At 47.8% G+C, this 14,877-nt stretch overlaps 2 protein-coding genes across 8 annotated transcripts; both read left to right on the top strand.

The window, feature by feature from the left end:
* The first annotated feature begins 49 nt into the window (after positions 1 to 49).
* On the top strand, positions 50 to 3,265 carry LOC102687389 (cilia- and flagella-associated protein 20-like). Of its 2 annotated transcripts, none has more exons than XM_015368297.2 (6): positions 50 to 638; positions 1,087 to 1,166; positions 1,985 to 2,096; positions 2,208 to 2,324; positions 2,792 to 2,902; positions 3,146 to 3,265. In XM_015368297.2, exons 1-6 carry the CDS (start codon positions 555 to 557, stop codon positions 3,149 to 3,151), a joined length of 510 nt encoding a protein of 169 aa, XP_015223783.1. In that variant the 5' UTR covers positions 50 to 554; the 3' UTR covers positions 3,152 to 3,265. The 2 variants fall into 2 exon arrangements, with proteins under 2 accessions (XP_015223783.1, XP_006641212.2); XM_006641149.3 differs by having other exon boundaries at positions 59 to 638; positions 2,208 to 2,396.
* Positions 3,266 to 3,366: 101 nt separating this feature from the next.
* On the top strand, positions 3,367 to 14,831 carry LOC102687595 (mixed lineage kinase domain like pseudokinase). 6 transcript variants are annotated; one of them, XM_006641150.3, is made up of 11 exons: positions 3,367 to 4,361; positions 7,842 to 8,291; positions 8,471 to 8,575; positions 9,019 to 9,190; positions 9,880 to 9,980; positions 10,183 to 10,315; positions 10,855 to 10,939; positions 11,400 to 11,539; positions 12,133 to 12,182; positions 12,797 to 12,937; positions 13,568 to 14,831. In XM_006641150.3, the coding sequence occupies exons 1-11, from the start codon at positions 4,211 to 4,213 to the stop codon at positions 13,615 to 13,617; spliced, it is 1,578 nt and encodes a 525-aa protein (XP_006641213.2). In that variant the 5' UTR covers positions 3,367 to 4,210; the 3' UTR covers positions 13,618 to 14,831. The 6 variants fall into 6 exon arrangements, with proteins under 6 accessions (XP_006641213.2, XP_015223778.1, XP_015223779.1 ...); XM_015368292.2 differs by having other exon boundaries at positions 4,273 to 4,361; positions 7,746 to 8,291; XM_015368293.2 differs by having other exon boundaries at positions 4,275 to 4,361; positions 7,805 to 8,291.
* Positions 14,832 to 14,877: the final 46 nt, after the last annotated feature.

The following is a 14,877-nucleotide window of genomic DNA, read 5'->3' as shown; positions in this document are numbered from 1 at the left end:
GGCGTTATACGTCCGCATTCGACTAAATCCCTCCGCATAGCGTCATCATATACAAAGTAGTTCCATGGTAACCGTGCACCTCGCCTACGAACACGGGCACACAGGTTTACTATCGCATACTCTGAATATATTACAAGGTCAAAGAAGAATAATAAGACGCTGGCTGTGGGTTTTTCATAACCTTGTTGTTGTTTTTTCGCCTTGTCGTGGCGGATGAATCTGCAAGTGAAGTTCCCTGATTATGATCTGGGCGAACAGCAACATTGGAGCCTGTTGCGCACACGTGTAGCGGAGTTTATTCCTATCATCAATAATAATAAGGATTCATTGTTGAACCCAAGTTATTAACACATTTCTTGCGTTCGGGCTTTTTTTCCCCCAACCCGCTGCACGAATCGAGAGGAACGGTACCCCCCAACCTGGTCGTCCGAGAAGAGTCGGGGTACAACAGCAGGGTTTCCCCGGTCAGTCTGCAGGCTGGTGATCCCCAGTTAGCTGCAGCGTTAATTCCTTTCATTCCTCGGACTGCCTGTGCGGTCCTCTGGGACTGGACCATGTTTAAAAACACGTTTCAGAGCGGTTTCCTGTCGATACTGTACAGCGTGGGTAGCAAGCCTTTGCAGATATGGGACAAGAAGGTAAGACTTCTGGTTATTGTTTCAGCATAATATGTACTTTTAGTTTAATTTTATTTCTTTGTAAGATACGTAGAACGCGCAGGCCATGTTCTCTTATAGTTCATTATGCCTGATCTCTTGTATGTCATTATGTTGCGCTCTGGGCATTTATATTGAGCCTGTGTTTTCCTGCAATAGCGCGTATCTCGCCGAATGCACTAAAATAAGTATCACCTTTCCACATTGCATCAAATAAACGGATGCCGCCCTATCAGATATATTGATTTTTGTTATCTTTAGCGGTAGAACTTGTTAGTTTGATCTTGCTCCATTGATTTTTTGAAGTATTTCTAGCCGGGTGAATTTCTCATAGTTGCATTCCTTATAACGAGCCGTTTCCTTGCGAGGTCTGTACGCAGGTGTGTGTCGGGTCCGGACTTCATCTGTATCCGGTGGGTCTGTGTTTTAGGTCCGAAATGGCCACATAAAGAGAATCACAGACAACGATATCCAGTCGTTAGTCCTGGAGATTGAGGGGACCAATGTCAGGTATGCCTGTGCACTACCCATTCACCTAGTGCTGCCTCTTCACCAGGTGTCAAGATCAGTGAGAGCTCACATTTACACTGAATAAGCCTATCACTTTAAACAACAAATTCTCAAGGTTATCAGAAAAACAACAACTGCAACAACCTCTTTTTTCTGCACCTGCACTGATATTTGTGCACACACACTCACACCAAGGCCAGTTTTCCTAGAAGCCAGTTAACCCACCAGTGTGTCTGTGGACTGTGGGAGGAAACGGGAGCACCTGGAGGGACCCCAGGCAAATGTGGGTAGAACATACAGACTCCACACAGACAGCTACCGCCGGGAATTGAACCCGGGGCCCCAGTGTCGTGAGGCAGTAATGCTAGCAACTGCATCATCGTGCCGCCCACGAACAGACGTCACACGGGTAAATTCTGTATGCCAGCTCACATTTGTCAACAACGGAGCTTTCTGCTGTTCACCAGGCGTCTGGTCCTTTCGGAGAGCCTGGACAAGCATGTGCCTGTTCCCAGCTGTCCCAGCTCTTCCCACAGATGTTCAGTGGGGCTGACATCTAGCAAGCAGGGCGTCCACTGCGTGACGGTCACAATCGCTTCTTCCAACAAAGCTACTGACAAGAGTGATGCATGTCTTTTGATCTTTGTACTGTATGTCTCCAGTGCTCCCCAGAGCATGTACATAGCAGCTGTTCATCTAAATTGACTGAACTGAGTAACAAGGTGTGAGGAGCTCGTTTAATTTGATCACGGAACAACATGTTGTTTCATGTGAGAATCATTCTGCGTCCTTTTCTGTTTTCCCTCTTCTCCGGTCAGTACGACGTACATCACCTGCCCAGCAGATCCCAAGAAGACGCTGGGCATCAAGCTGCCCTTCCTGGTGATGATCATAAAGAACTTAAAGAAGTACTTCACTTTTGAGGTCCAGGTGGGGCCACTCCTCCTTCCTGTCCGTCTCATGACATCACTTCCTCATACTGCCCCTCCCACAGCGCGGCTGAGTGGATCCCGTGGGTGACTGCTGTGTCTGTCTGCGTAGGTTCTGGATGACAAGAACGTGCGGCGGCGTTTCCGGGCCAGTAACTACCAGAGCACCACGCGGGTCAAGCCCTTCATCTGCACTATGCCCATGCGACTGGACGACGGCTGGAACCAGGTTCAGTTCAACCTGTCTGATTTCACCCGCCGCGCCTACGGCACCAACTACATTGAGACCCTGCGCGTGCAGGTAAGCCCTGTGCTCCCCAAGGTCAGAGGAGCTCTGGGCGCCCTACTGCTGTTCCCCCCAGCCCTGAGCTATGATATCAGTCCATCAGGCTCTTACCTCCAGTCTGCTGCTTCCCCGTCTCCCCCCTGACTCAGCCACAGTGCTCCCTTCCTAGATCTCCATCTCGAACCAGCAGACTAAAAAGCTCTTCAGTTCATCAAGCTCAAGCCTAGGGTACATCACTGTCACCTCTCGGTCCCAATTTTGCCCTTTTTCACCTCCCTCCTATTCTCATCCTGTTCGTGCTTCTCCCAGTTTTGTCTGTAAGGCCTTGTCCACACACTTTCCTATCTTTCCCTCTCCATGTCTCTTCCATGGTGCTGCTTCATACCTGTTGGCTTTTCTTTAACCTTTAGATTCACGCCAACTGTCGGACCCGGAGAGTTTATTTCTCTGACAGACTCTACTCTGAAGACGAGCTTCCAGCGGAGTTCAAGCTCTATCTCCCAGTGCAGAGCAAGGCGAAGGTATGAGATGGCCAGGCAGTGCGCAGACCCCCTGGAGCAGACTCGGGCACCTGGGTCAGCCAGGTGCTTCTAGAAAGTGATGTATATTCCAAAACCCCGGATGAAGAGTGCAAAAACAGGTTGGGCTGTCAGGAAAAGGAAAACTGTCAGTTGTCAATGTTAGAAACAAATCGTGTGTTTAAACTCTGAAAACCCCTGAAAAACAAAACACATCTGACGGATTTTCTCAACTTGTTTCGCCAGCACTGACTGATTGACCTGGACCTGCTGAAGAACCTCGCCTGAGGGCACCGGGAGCACGGTTCACACTGCACTCTCTTTCTTACGTGTACAAATATGTGTATTTAAAAAGATGTAAAGTTGTTCAGGCGTTAAGTTTCTTTTCAGAGGAGCATGAGGGGCCTGCAGGGTCATTGACTTGGGGGAAACAGGCAGCCACCCCAAGGACTTGAAGCTCGTTGAGTTAAATGACCAGGCCCCAGCTGTCAGTGTGAGGGCCTGTACCTCTGCAGTGCTAGAAAACATCATTACAAGTGCTACTGGCAATCAAGATGACGCTACTGGCAATCAAGATGACGCTACGCTAAGTGTGTGGTTGATAAAGGCTTTGTATTTAATCTGTGAGAAAAAATGCAGTATGTGTTCAAGTGAAGTTTATTTGGTAACAAATGTTTTGAGTTTTACACTGAAGAATGCCAGATCTAAAATTGGCTGTTACAATTCCTGCGATTCAGTCCTCAACGGTGACTGGTAAATTGAAGAGAGCTGTTCAGAAGTCAGAAACTGAGATTACAGCTTAAACTCTCAGAGTTATCTTGAAAAAAGATGCAGTTTCATGTTATGACAGTCTTGATGTATTTTGTTACCTTGAGAACTAAGCATTATTTACTGATGTTAAGACAGCTTGCAATAATTATTTTCTCATACGTTTTTTGTGGATATTATAAATTTTTCAATGAACTACAAAATAAAAATCACATGGATTAAGCACATGTTTTATTAGAATTTCATTCCATTGTTCTGCCAAAGCAGTGGGGAACTTAACGGTGTTGACGTCTGTGAACTGCCCCGCTGATTTATCATGTAGTTATATAGAGTTTTCTTACTATGTTTATTTTGACAGTCTCGATTCGTCTTTTTTTATTTGTGTGTGTGTCTGGTCTAGAGAGGGTTACAGAGCTGCGGTTGGTCCCATTATGTTATTTTCACAGCCACAGGTCTGAAGATCTGGAAATTCTAGAGTTTAATTATTTCATGTCCGGACATTCCGCTACTGCGAAGCCGGCATGACGTGTGCGCTCACCCAGGATGTGGGCAGGCACTAGGGCCCGGGGGAGGAGCGGCCCTGCTCTTCAAACGGTAAGGGGCTGCAAAAGGTTTCATTTCCAGCTCAAGCAGAGTAACAGAAAACATCTCAGTTCACTGCAGAGCAGAGACAAGATCTCCCTGGTCACTCAAGGTAATTATGCATTACAGACTCGGATGAACAAACTTTGACTCTTAAAGAAACATCGGATCACCTTTTAGATGGTGAGGGTTGTGGTTTGATTCAGGAAAAACCCTAAGGAAGTTTATTTTGTACAAAGAATCTGTGACTTCATTATATATACAGCTGCTGTCCTGTGAATACTGAAAGGAGGATTGAAATCCTGATGTTTTTCTGCTTTGGTGGTATGCAGTATGAGACTTCATCTCAAGTCCAAACCAAGATCCACACGCTTGTAGCGGTAAAACGGGCTGAACGATCTGATGGCGGGGGGGTTAAGATGAGCAGTGTGGGAATGAAGCTATAGCTTCTGCACTTGTGTTTTTCACAAGACTAAAATGCGGAGCCGTTCAGAAAATTGAGGGAAACTGTGAAATAGGCTCAGCGCCGCGGAGTTCAGGTCAGTCTTTCCCCGAAACCTCACACTCTTTGACGGAAGTCTGTCACAGCTGTGTTTGCCCTTTGAAAATGGATTGCCTCATACTGCTCTATTTCACAAGAGCACAAAGCACCTAATTATGCTAAAAGAGTGTGAGTGAAGCTGTGTTAATGTGAACTTGTCTGTACTTGGAAAATGCTGTGAGCAAGAAGTGCTAGACTTCAGTGCTGGCGTATTGTTCAGGAGTTGTAATTGAAAGGAGGAGGCCTCTACAGGACTGGTCTGTGGTAAGTGAGCATACACATCTGGAATTCATTTCTCTTGCAGCTAAAACTGATTTTTGAACCAGGAACCTCAGCACAGAAGTTTATCTCCAATCTGATATGAGACACCGCAGTGATTCTGGTCCATTACTCGCAAAGCCTTTCCTTTTCAGTTCTTAAAAACGTGACTCCAAAATTTGCTCTTTCAAATTAAAGAAAATCCCAGTTGAACTGATAAATTCCTTCTAGTGGGTACCTTTCTTAGCGCAGCAGGAGAGTTGAGAGGTCGGTTGCAATGCTTAAAGGTTTAAGTGCTTGTCCTGCCCGGGCCTGTGTCTGCCTCTGATATGTTGATATTTCCAAGGTGCAGTCAGGGCCTTCAGCTGCCTCTGTGCACATCGTCAGATCTTTGCAGTGAGTGTGTGTCTGCACTGCATCCTTTCATATAGCTTTGTTTTGTTCTTTCAAGTTGCGAAGCGGGATGGCACAGGGTTAGCATTGCTCTGTTGGGGCCCTGGGTTCAATTCCCGGGGTATCGTCTGTGTGGAGCTTGTATGTTCTTCCCATGGGCTTCCTCCAGGTGCTCCGGTCTTCTCCCACAGTCCTTAGACACACTGGTAGCATTTGGGGAAGCTGGCCATGGTGTGTGTATCTGTGTTTCCTCCCACTCCCCGGGGACTCTTTATTGGAAGATGTGGTTAGAAAAGTGATGGATATTTCACAGCTATTCTGCGTTTATTTTAAACATCAGCATTAAACATCCCTTTCCATGTCAGCCCAATCCTCGGTTTTGTCTGAGTCACTTGCTACTGCTTTTTTGTTTGCCAGTCCTTCATTTTGTGTATCATCTTGGAATTTAACTAACTGGCTGACTACACCTGAATTAAGTCATTGATCTGAATCAGGAAGAACAGCAGACCTCAGACCGATCCCTGCGTACACGACTGCTTACTTCTGCCAGGTCCTCGCCTTCAGATGATGTGCTGTTTCCTATCGGTTAGCTCCACTTTAAGTTCTGAAACGGGCCTCTACTGTCTATACTGACCAAGTCATTAAATATGTCATGTCATGTGCTTTAGATGAGTCAAATGTCCATATTAAGACTATTATGATAAATCTGTCTTTTCTAAATCCGTGTTGGTTGGCTCTTAAAACACCATTATTCTGTCACTGTTCTAGGCTGGCTCTGTCGTTTCCACAACTTGATGAGTAACAGAAGTAAGAGTGGTTGTTTCCTGTACTGTAGTTTCCCGGATCGGATTTAACAGCTGATTTAAGCAGAGTATCATGACAATCGTCAGCCTTCAGGCACTGTGCTGCTCTGCCCTGCCTCCAGTGTGCAGCACGCTTGGGCAATTCCCAAAAACCCCAATCCCCAGAGCAGGATTCCTGATCGCTGACTCGCTGACTCGCTCTTGCCCTGACCTGACCTGGTAATTCCAGAGGGCCCAGGGACAGCAGTGTGATCTGTCGTCCCCAAGCAGTTCTGTTCCACGGCTCTGCTGTCAGCCTGAAGGCACTGGTGAGGATGTCAGTCCCAGCCCTGACTAACTCCATGTCCTCTGATGTGATGTAGGAGAGGAGCTTCAGTTTGAGGAAAGGACAGAATCTGTATGATGAGGAAAAAACAGCATTTTGAGTAGGAAGAGGCTATCTCTGATGTTTGTTTGGTAAATCTGTTTTTACACATTGCCACACAGTAGCCACAAGACAAAAACTAGATTTTTTATGTAAAAAATATCCAGGCTTCTGATTTGTTAAAGAGATTCAGAATCTGTCGGGTTTTTTTCATTGTCTTCTTTTCCTTAGCAGAAGAGGACACTTAAAGGACACTTAAAAACAAGCTCCTTTCTTGTTTTGTGTTTTTTATCCATTTGGCTTCTCTCACTTCCCCTTCCCCTCTTTTCACTTTTTCTAGATTTTGGCATTTCTCTGAAACCAGGTATTACGACACAAGCACAGTATTTCTTTTTCCCTTCTTAATCTCTCGGTTTGTTTTGCTCAAGTTCTCTTCAACAGCAGATGCATCACGTTGGAGATGGGTAAGGGTAGGGTGGGATCTTTTCTTGTGGAAAACAACTTGATTAAAAACTACAATGTGCTCAGCAGCCCCACCCAGCAGTCAAATGAAGGCTGTTTTGCATGGTTTTCAGGAAGGATAGTGCCTGAAGCAGAGGCTCAACACAAGAGGTGTTTATGCTGCAGAGAACACACTGTATGTGATGTTTTGCGCGTTTTTGCATTTCTGTTTTGTTGAAATTCTATGTGTGTGTGAGTGTGCTTTATTAAATAGGCAAAAAGGGGGAGAATCGAGTCCAGTGAACACAGAAAGTAATATGACATGACTCTCTTTACGACTGTCAAAGCTTTTTAGAATGATTGGGTTTCACATACCTGTGTCCTTCATTGCCTGCCTTCCTGTACTAAAATACCGTTTGTTGTGTTGTGGACAGAGGTAGTATTTGTGTAGGGATGCAGGAAGTCACGGCGCAGCTTGGTGAGGGTTCACTCTGTTGTGAAAAGGGCTTTTCTGAGAACAGACAGACATTGCCCTCCCTGCCTGATCTACTCTATATGCAGATCTGCACAAGCGGCCTGTATATCTCAGGACCACTATATTTAGCATTAACCTTTAGATCCTTCATACAGATTTCCACGTATGGGACAGTGGAATGCTTAAGTGTCACATGTCTTTTCTGTAATTATACAACACAGGGAAAGTGTCTGTTTCCCTGCTCATGCAGAGCATTGATTCACTTCTGGACTGCACGCAGCCCCCTGACTGACTGACCACGCTCTCCCCCTGCCCAGCCATGGACTTCGTGGAGCCGGTCCTGGGCCTGGCCCAGGAGCTGTACTCGCTGTGCGCGGCGGTGAAGGCCAACAAGATGCGCTGCCAGCGGCTGGCGAGGCGGGTGGAGGCGCTGATGGTGCCCGTGCAGGTGATCAGGGTGCGGGGGCCGGGCGGGCAGCCCGAGGCCGTGAGCCGCGCCCTGCGGGAGCTGAAGGGCACGCTGGAGTCGGGCCGGGAGCTGGTCCGCCGGTACGCCTCGGCCAGCTGCCTGAAGAGGATCCTCCGGGTGGGCGACCTGGGGGAGGAGTTCGAGACCCTCAACGAGCGGCTGAACGACGCGGCGCAGGTGCTCTCGCTGGCCCTGCAGGCCGACCAGAAGGCGCGGCTGGAGAGCGTGTTCAGGGAGTCCGCGCGCCGCGGGGAGGACAGCGCGGACAGGGAGAGTGACCACAGGGAGCTGCAGAAACGTAAGGCAGCCAGCTGTCCCCGTGCCCTCTGTGTGCCCACCCTGCCCCCTGCCCAGTGTTCACTCCTCTCACCCATGGCCCCCCCAGACCCGCCTGTGCTCCTGACGCACATCAGCTCGGCTATGTGTCCTTGCGGGATGAGAGCTCGCTGTCTCACTGTGTCCTTCTCCACCCCCCAGTGCTGTCCATAAGCGAGGACACGAACTCCAGGATGAAGGCAGTGGAAGAGACGGTGGATTCCACCCAGAAAGACGTGGAACAGATCCGGGGCCTGCTGGAGTCCTGTGAGCGTGCCTTCATGCCGTGTCTCATCAGCACACACCCAGTCACACCGCTGGGTTCTCAAAGGCTCTAGAGGTGCTTTGAGCAAAGCATTTCTGAGCTCCTTCCCAGTGACTCATTAACGAGGCTCTGTGCTGCTGTGGGAGTCAACATGCTCCTTTGCTTTGCACCCATGCTGATGAGCTCTCCAAGAACACGCAGCACCAGGATGAAATTCTCATCCTTACTTTTTAACAGTGTCAATTTGATGACTGCTTTCAAAAGCCCAAACAATCTGACACTGTGAACTTTCAAGCACAATGGTTTCAAGTGCAGATACCAGGGTTGTTTTTGGGTGTGATTGTGTGTGATGCGAGAATCATGTTCTGTGACTTTTTCCTCTGCCCTGAGGCCCAGTGTTGTGTGTCGGGTCATTGACACTGTGCTTCTCATTCCCTGTGAGCAGTAATGAGGCCCAGCCTTCACCTGCAGGACATCAGGGAAATCCGTGTGGATGAGCTGACCTACGACAGCAAGCCCATCTTGACCACCGGCAATTCGGAGCTGTACAAGGGGGAGTACAACAAGTTCACCGTGGCCATCAAGAGATACACCTACCCGCTGAACACCAGCCCCCAGTAAGCCATGGTGAATTCTGCACTGCAGCCTGCACACCTGAGTGAAAGCTGGTAGCCAGCAGGTGCAAAGATCTAACACACCTGTTTCCCAGAAGGATTGCAAAGCAGAGAAGGCAATTCGTGTCACCTTGCAAAAACACATCAGATGTTCTGACTGATGTGTTAACAACCTAACAGAGCTGAGAGTCTTGTGTACATGTTTACTTTCTGAAGCTTGCATTTGGGCAATTTATAAATCTGGAGCTAGTTATGCATGAGCGAGATTATATCACTTGGAGTGCATTCTGGCTTTTGTGACTCTCTCAGGGAGACAGGCTGCATCAATCCCAATAGTCCAAGAGCTGGAGACCAGGGTCTGTGATGTGATCTGCTCTCACTGGAGGGTCTTTTACAGAAGCTCTTGGAGAGAAAGGGACATTTTGTATGATTTGCAAATCAACCAAAAACAAGATTTGGATTTGGAAGTAGCCAGAACATGCAATGTGAAATCCAGAAAAGCAGCAACAGCAACAAAGATTTTTAGAAGTTTCTTCGAAATGTGCACTGAATGTCTTCAATTTTCAAGTCACTAGTGGCACCTCCTGTGATGGTAAAATCAGTGTGTCCTGCATGTTTAAAAACATCGATGTCGGTGACAGACGCCGCTGCAGAAACCAGCATGTTTCTCAGGATCCTGTTTGTTTCCACAGGCAGCTGAGGAAGATCTTCAACAAGGAGGTGGAAACCATGAAGCGATTTGAGTCTCCCAACATCCTGCGCATGTTTGGGATCTGCGTGCTGAACGAGGACGGTGAGTCTGCTCGCCCTGGACCTCTACTCCCTCGTCCCGTTGTCGTCCGCTGGACAGTGGGGCAGATTAGCACTTTCACAGGAGAGCACAGTTCTGTTTCAAGAGCTCCAGAGCTGCCGATTAAATACCGAGGGTGGAGATACATGCAAGCTGTGTGGGTCTATAGGGGTCTCAGCAGCCTTGCGGCCGGTGTCTCTTGCAGGGCCCAGCCCAGGCTACCTCATCGTGATGGAGTACTGTGAGAAGGGCTGCCTGCGCCAGGTGCTGGACAAGAAGCCGCTGTCCTGGGAGATCAGAACCCAGATGTGCCTGGATGCTGCTCAGGGTCTCTACAGGTACCTGTACATCAATTATAATACGACTAAAATAACAATGGCATACAATTCTAAGAGAAATTAGATATTTCTTCACCCACTGAATTAAGGGAAAATGTTAAGGAGACCAAAGGCACAAGCCTGAAGCAATATTTCACATATGTGTAGACAGCAGCATTAATACGCCTCGTCTTTCAAACGGAGCCTTGGAATCTTTAGTGTTCAAGTAGTGAGGACCTCAGTCAACACGGGCCAGAATACAGCACCTCGTACAGTGCTGTCCACTGTCTCCATACTGGGATACTGGGGCATTGGTTTGGAAAGCCCTTTTCAAGAGGGAAGAGTGCCACCTACTGGTCGACTAAGACCAGTTAGTGCAGCCACCTAACATGAGTCACTATAGTGATCATGTACTAATAATGGGGATGATGCTGCTACTATTGTAAATGCGATACAGAAGGCAATGAAGCTTGACCTCCATTAAAAGATGACCTGCCAGTGAAATCAGGCCCAGTGCACTGCGACGGCCTCCATGTTTTGATTGGCCTGGTGTGTTTCAGATTGCACCAGTCGGAGGAGAAGTTTAGAGTCCATGGCTCCATCAACAGCAGCAAGTTCCTGGTGGACGCTGGATACAGGGTGAAGGTACGAGATGCTACGATAATGCTTTCTTGGCTGAGTTCTCAGAAATTAGTTTTGCTTCAAAGCAGCTATGTTTTACACATACAGAGTCTTTAGAACTGTATAAACAGTGCAAATAAATTAAAAATAAAAATAACATTATGCAGAAGACTTAATGCAATCACTCTACTTCTGATTTTCTAATTCACATATATTACTGTACATAAAATATTTGTTCAGTTTTAAATGGCTTCAATTTCTGTAAAGACAGATGTTCCTTCAAGCCATTGAAAACACAGGAATCTTTCCTGAGAAATCTGTTCCTAATCCCTTCACGGGGAAGCGAATTCAGGCCAGAGAGCTGAGCAGACGAGAGATGGAAGGCACAGAAACCATGACTGCAGAAAGCACAGTACTGCAGCAGGCAGAATGACCTTCTCCTTTGGTGCTTCACCGCTGAGGGTCTGTGTCTGTGTGACTGCAGCTAGGAGGCTTTGAACTGGCTAAAACAGAGACCTCCCTGCGCAAGAACAGAGACCAAACAAGAACCTGCCTGGCCTACAGTTCACCCCAGCAGCTGGAGAGCATCAACCACCAGTACGACAGGCCCTGCGAGATCTACAGGTGAGCCCTGGCTCTGCATCCGCGGACACTGCAGCGCCACAGCCCCCCGCTCGTGCCCCCCGCAGAGGGGGCAGAGCTGTCCTCTTGTATGATCCTTGCGGTGAGAAGGTATGAGAGAGGCTCTTACTGCTTTATGAAGACAAAAGCCTGATCAGGGAGCTTCGTCCTTCAGTGATACTTCAATCAATCGTTTTATTCTTATAATCAACTTTCAATCCAGTGCACGCTCAAGGCAATTTGCATAAATTATACTTATAAATACCTATAAAAATACAGTAAACGGAAAACAATATAAAGCCACATATAAATGTGAAATTAAAATAGAGATTATGAATTAAAAGCCATTGACCATTGACCATTCCAGTTCTGAGCATATGTGAAGCACACAGCACTTTTCCAATATTGAAAGTCTGCAGTTTGTCAACAAGATACACTATTAAGAGTCTGCAGTTCATGTAAACCAGCACTGCACCCTGAAACCTATCTGATTCCTGTGCATCCCAATTAAGCTGTGGACTTTTTGAAATGTGAGAGTATACAGTAAATACTGTAATCGTTCTGAATTGTTTGGTATGTGTCTTCCCTGTGTGTAGTTTCGGCATCGTCCTGTGGGAAGTGGCGACAAGAAACGTGCCCTTCGAAGGTATGTTGCAGTGCGTGCTGGGGGATAAGTGATGGCTGTTCAGTCTAGCCTGGGCCTGCATCTCCGGGCCAGAGCCAATAGCAGAGCCAATACACAAACTCTTGCTGGCATGAGAGGCAAAAACACTGCCGTTTCTTCAGAAATATGCATATTCCTGGAAGGCGTTATGAGCTACAGGGACAAATCCCCTTCAGCATCCGAAGTGACATGAAATTATATTGTTTGAAAGGGGGATGAGCTGGCTCCAGGCAGCAGCACAGTGGTGTTAGTGTTTGCCTCTGGAAGAGTAACAGAGGACGCCGATGGAGCAGTGTTGTGACTAGCAGAAGAAAGACGCACCTTTTGGAATCTGGGTGGAGTTTTAGGGCTATCTGGCATCCCCTTATGTTAACATAGTATTGATTAATAAATTGATTAAATCATTTCAACTTAAAGTCAGTGCACAGCTGTAGCTTTTCACTCCCGAGACCAAGACAAGCCGAGACAAGTCTAGATAATTCACGTTCACCCCTTTAAGTGGAACTGCTTCGTAGGCGACGCGTGTTTGCCCCTCTCCCCCTAGTGGCTGAAATGTGTAAGACCGCCTAGCTTTGAGACCGGCGCTGTTTCTCCAGGCTGCTCACACTCGCAGATCTACCAGAAAGTGTGTGTGGAGCGGCAGGCGGAGCCCCTCCCCCCGGACTGCCCGGAGCACCTGGCTGAGCTGATCGACGACTGCCGATCGTACGATCCTTTCCACAGGCCCACCGCCGGAGGTACAGGACATCGACGAAAAATGTTTCAAAAGACGAGGGCAAATATCATGCAATCTACTTTGCTTTGTAATATAACATTCTGCTCTCCTCCCCGCTGAGAGCTGGTGTGTGGGGAGCAGACTGGCGCATCATCCAGGTGGGGCTGCACACTGGGGGTGGAGGAGAGTCCCCATTACCTGTAAAGTGCTTGTGAGTGGAATATAGAGGTGTAAGCAATTCATTAATTGGCTTCTGGGGGAAATGGGCCCTGGTGCGAGTGTGTGTTTGAGTCTGTGTGCCCCGTGAAGGACTGGCGTCCTGTCCGGGGTGAAGCCTGCCGTCTGCCCACTGCTTGCTGGGATAGGCTCCGGCTCCCCTGTGACTCGGTACTGCAGACAGACGAAAGGGTAATAATTACCCAGGGAGCTCACGGGAGTCCCCTGATGTCCCCTCATCGCGGTGCGCAGAAGACTGGCTCTTGGGTCCAGGTATGAGAGCAGAGCACAGACAGGGGGCTGCAGTGTTCTGTGCAGGTTCAAGGCGGAAGGGTCCCGTCTCCGTGACCTTTTCACCCCAGCGCGTGGCGGACACGAGCCCTGGGCTGTGGTCCTAACCCGCGGCCCGTCTCTGCTCTCTCCCCTCCCGCTGCAGTTCTGGTGGACAAGCTCCGGAGGGCGGTGCGGGAGGCAGAGGAGGACTGAGGAAGGGCGTCCTGCGAGAGCTCGGGGCCGGGCAGAGACGCAGACTCCCGGAGAGCTGCCGGCCTGTTCCCCCCAGCTCCGCACCACGGACAACAGGCCAGCTTCCTCAAACACGCACCTCCGCTGTCAGGCCTGGGAAAACTGTCATCCCCAGAAATAAAAACACCAGGGTCTGGGGAAGCAATACCACCAGCACGGCATCTTTATATACTACTAGACTGAGCTTAGAATTTTCTAAAGATCTGGAAGTTTGGGGGTCCTGGTGCAAACTGAATGAGACCCCGAATCTAGGCTGGAATGCCCCGTGTAGACTGCAGATGGATTGGACCGATTTGCTCTCGCGTGTGACACGATAGCAGGTGTCATGAGAGTGAGAGGCGTGTTTACAGGTCATCGTATCGGAGAGCCGGAAGGATTTATATTACACACCTTGCGGATAATAATTCCTGTTGATGTATTCATGAAAGCCTGGTTTGGAGCAGAAAACTCAGGTCAAGTTTTTTTTAAATCATTTATCATCACGGACTATTTCAGCTTTGTGTAAATGACAGTGGAACCATTTTTCCTCCTCAGTTGTTTCTGGTGGTACTTTGTTCCATTAATTAACCCAGGAGCTGATTTACTGATTACGCAAAAGATTTACGAGTTTTTCTCTGTTCCGCAATTGTGCACACAACAGTTTTTCAATACTGTTTTTATCTGAATTAAACAGTTGCAATTTTTGCAATTTGCAATTATAAGATGCAATTTTTATATCTATTAAATTATAAGGCACAGATCTAGATAAGTATTAGACAAATGAGAACAACCAGGACTGGTCTGGTACAAAGATAATTTTATAAACACCTGCTTCGTACCGATGAACGGTTGTTTGTTCCCCGTGCAGCTCTATTCCTTTGTACTTGATAAGACTGTGGAGAGGTGAGGTTTGTAAGGAGCTGACACCTGTGAGCAGCAGAGACGATCTTTCCTGCGGAATGCGAGGTGGTGCATGATTCAGCAGCAGTCGCTCGTATGTTTCCAACCCAACCTCTTCTGCTCATTGTAATTGTTGAACCATTTCAATCAAGACCCAGGAAGGTATCAACCTTCTTTATGCAATTAAATGCTGTGTGTGTTGAATTGTTTTTCCTAAAATGCTGAAATAAAAGTTTGTTTTTTAGTCTTTAATAAAAGAAGAGTACAAAGGTACCTGATTAGAATATTCAAAATCCTCAACGTCTCGACTTGTTCAAAGGTCTTCTTCAGAATCAGAAGAGA

Source organism: Lepisosteus oculatus, chromosome 20, assembly GCF_040954835.1.
Source record: "Lepisosteus oculatus isolate fLepOcu1 chromosome 20, fLepOcu1.hap2, whole genome shotgun sequence".
Taxonomy (NCBI): domain Eukaryota; kingdom Metazoa; phylum Chordata; class Actinopteri; order Semionotiformes; family Lepisosteidae; genus Lepisosteus; species Lepisosteus oculatus.
The sequence above is the reverse complement of the archived record's forward strand: the minus strand, read 5'-3'. Positions and strand labels throughout refer to the sequence as shown.

Coding starts and splice junctions, on each gene's coding strand:
- LOC102687389 (XM_006641149.3), top strand. CDS start 555: ATGTTTAAAAACACGTTTCAGAGCGGTTTCCTGTCGATACTGTACAGC. Junction 1,167..1,984: donor ATTGAGGGGACCAATGTCAG/GTATGCCTGTGC, acceptor TTCTCCGGTCAG/TACGACGTACATCACCTGCC. Junction 2,097..2,207: donor ACTTCACTTTTGAGGTCCAG/GTGGGGCCACTC, acceptor CTGTCTGCGTAG/GTTCTGGATGACAAGAACGT.
- LOC102687595 (XM_006641150.3), top strand. CDS start 4,211: ATGTGGGCAGGCACTAGGGCCCGGGGGAGGAGCGGCCCTGCTCTTCAA. Junction 9,981..10,182: donor CTGCGTGCTGAACGAGGACG/GTGAGTCTGCTC, acceptor TGTCTCTTGCAG/GGCCCAGCCCAGGCTACCTC. Junction 10,316..10,854: donor GCTGCTCAGGGTCTCTACAG/GTACCTGTACAT, acceptor GGTGTGTTTCAG/ATTGCACCAGTCGGAGGAGA.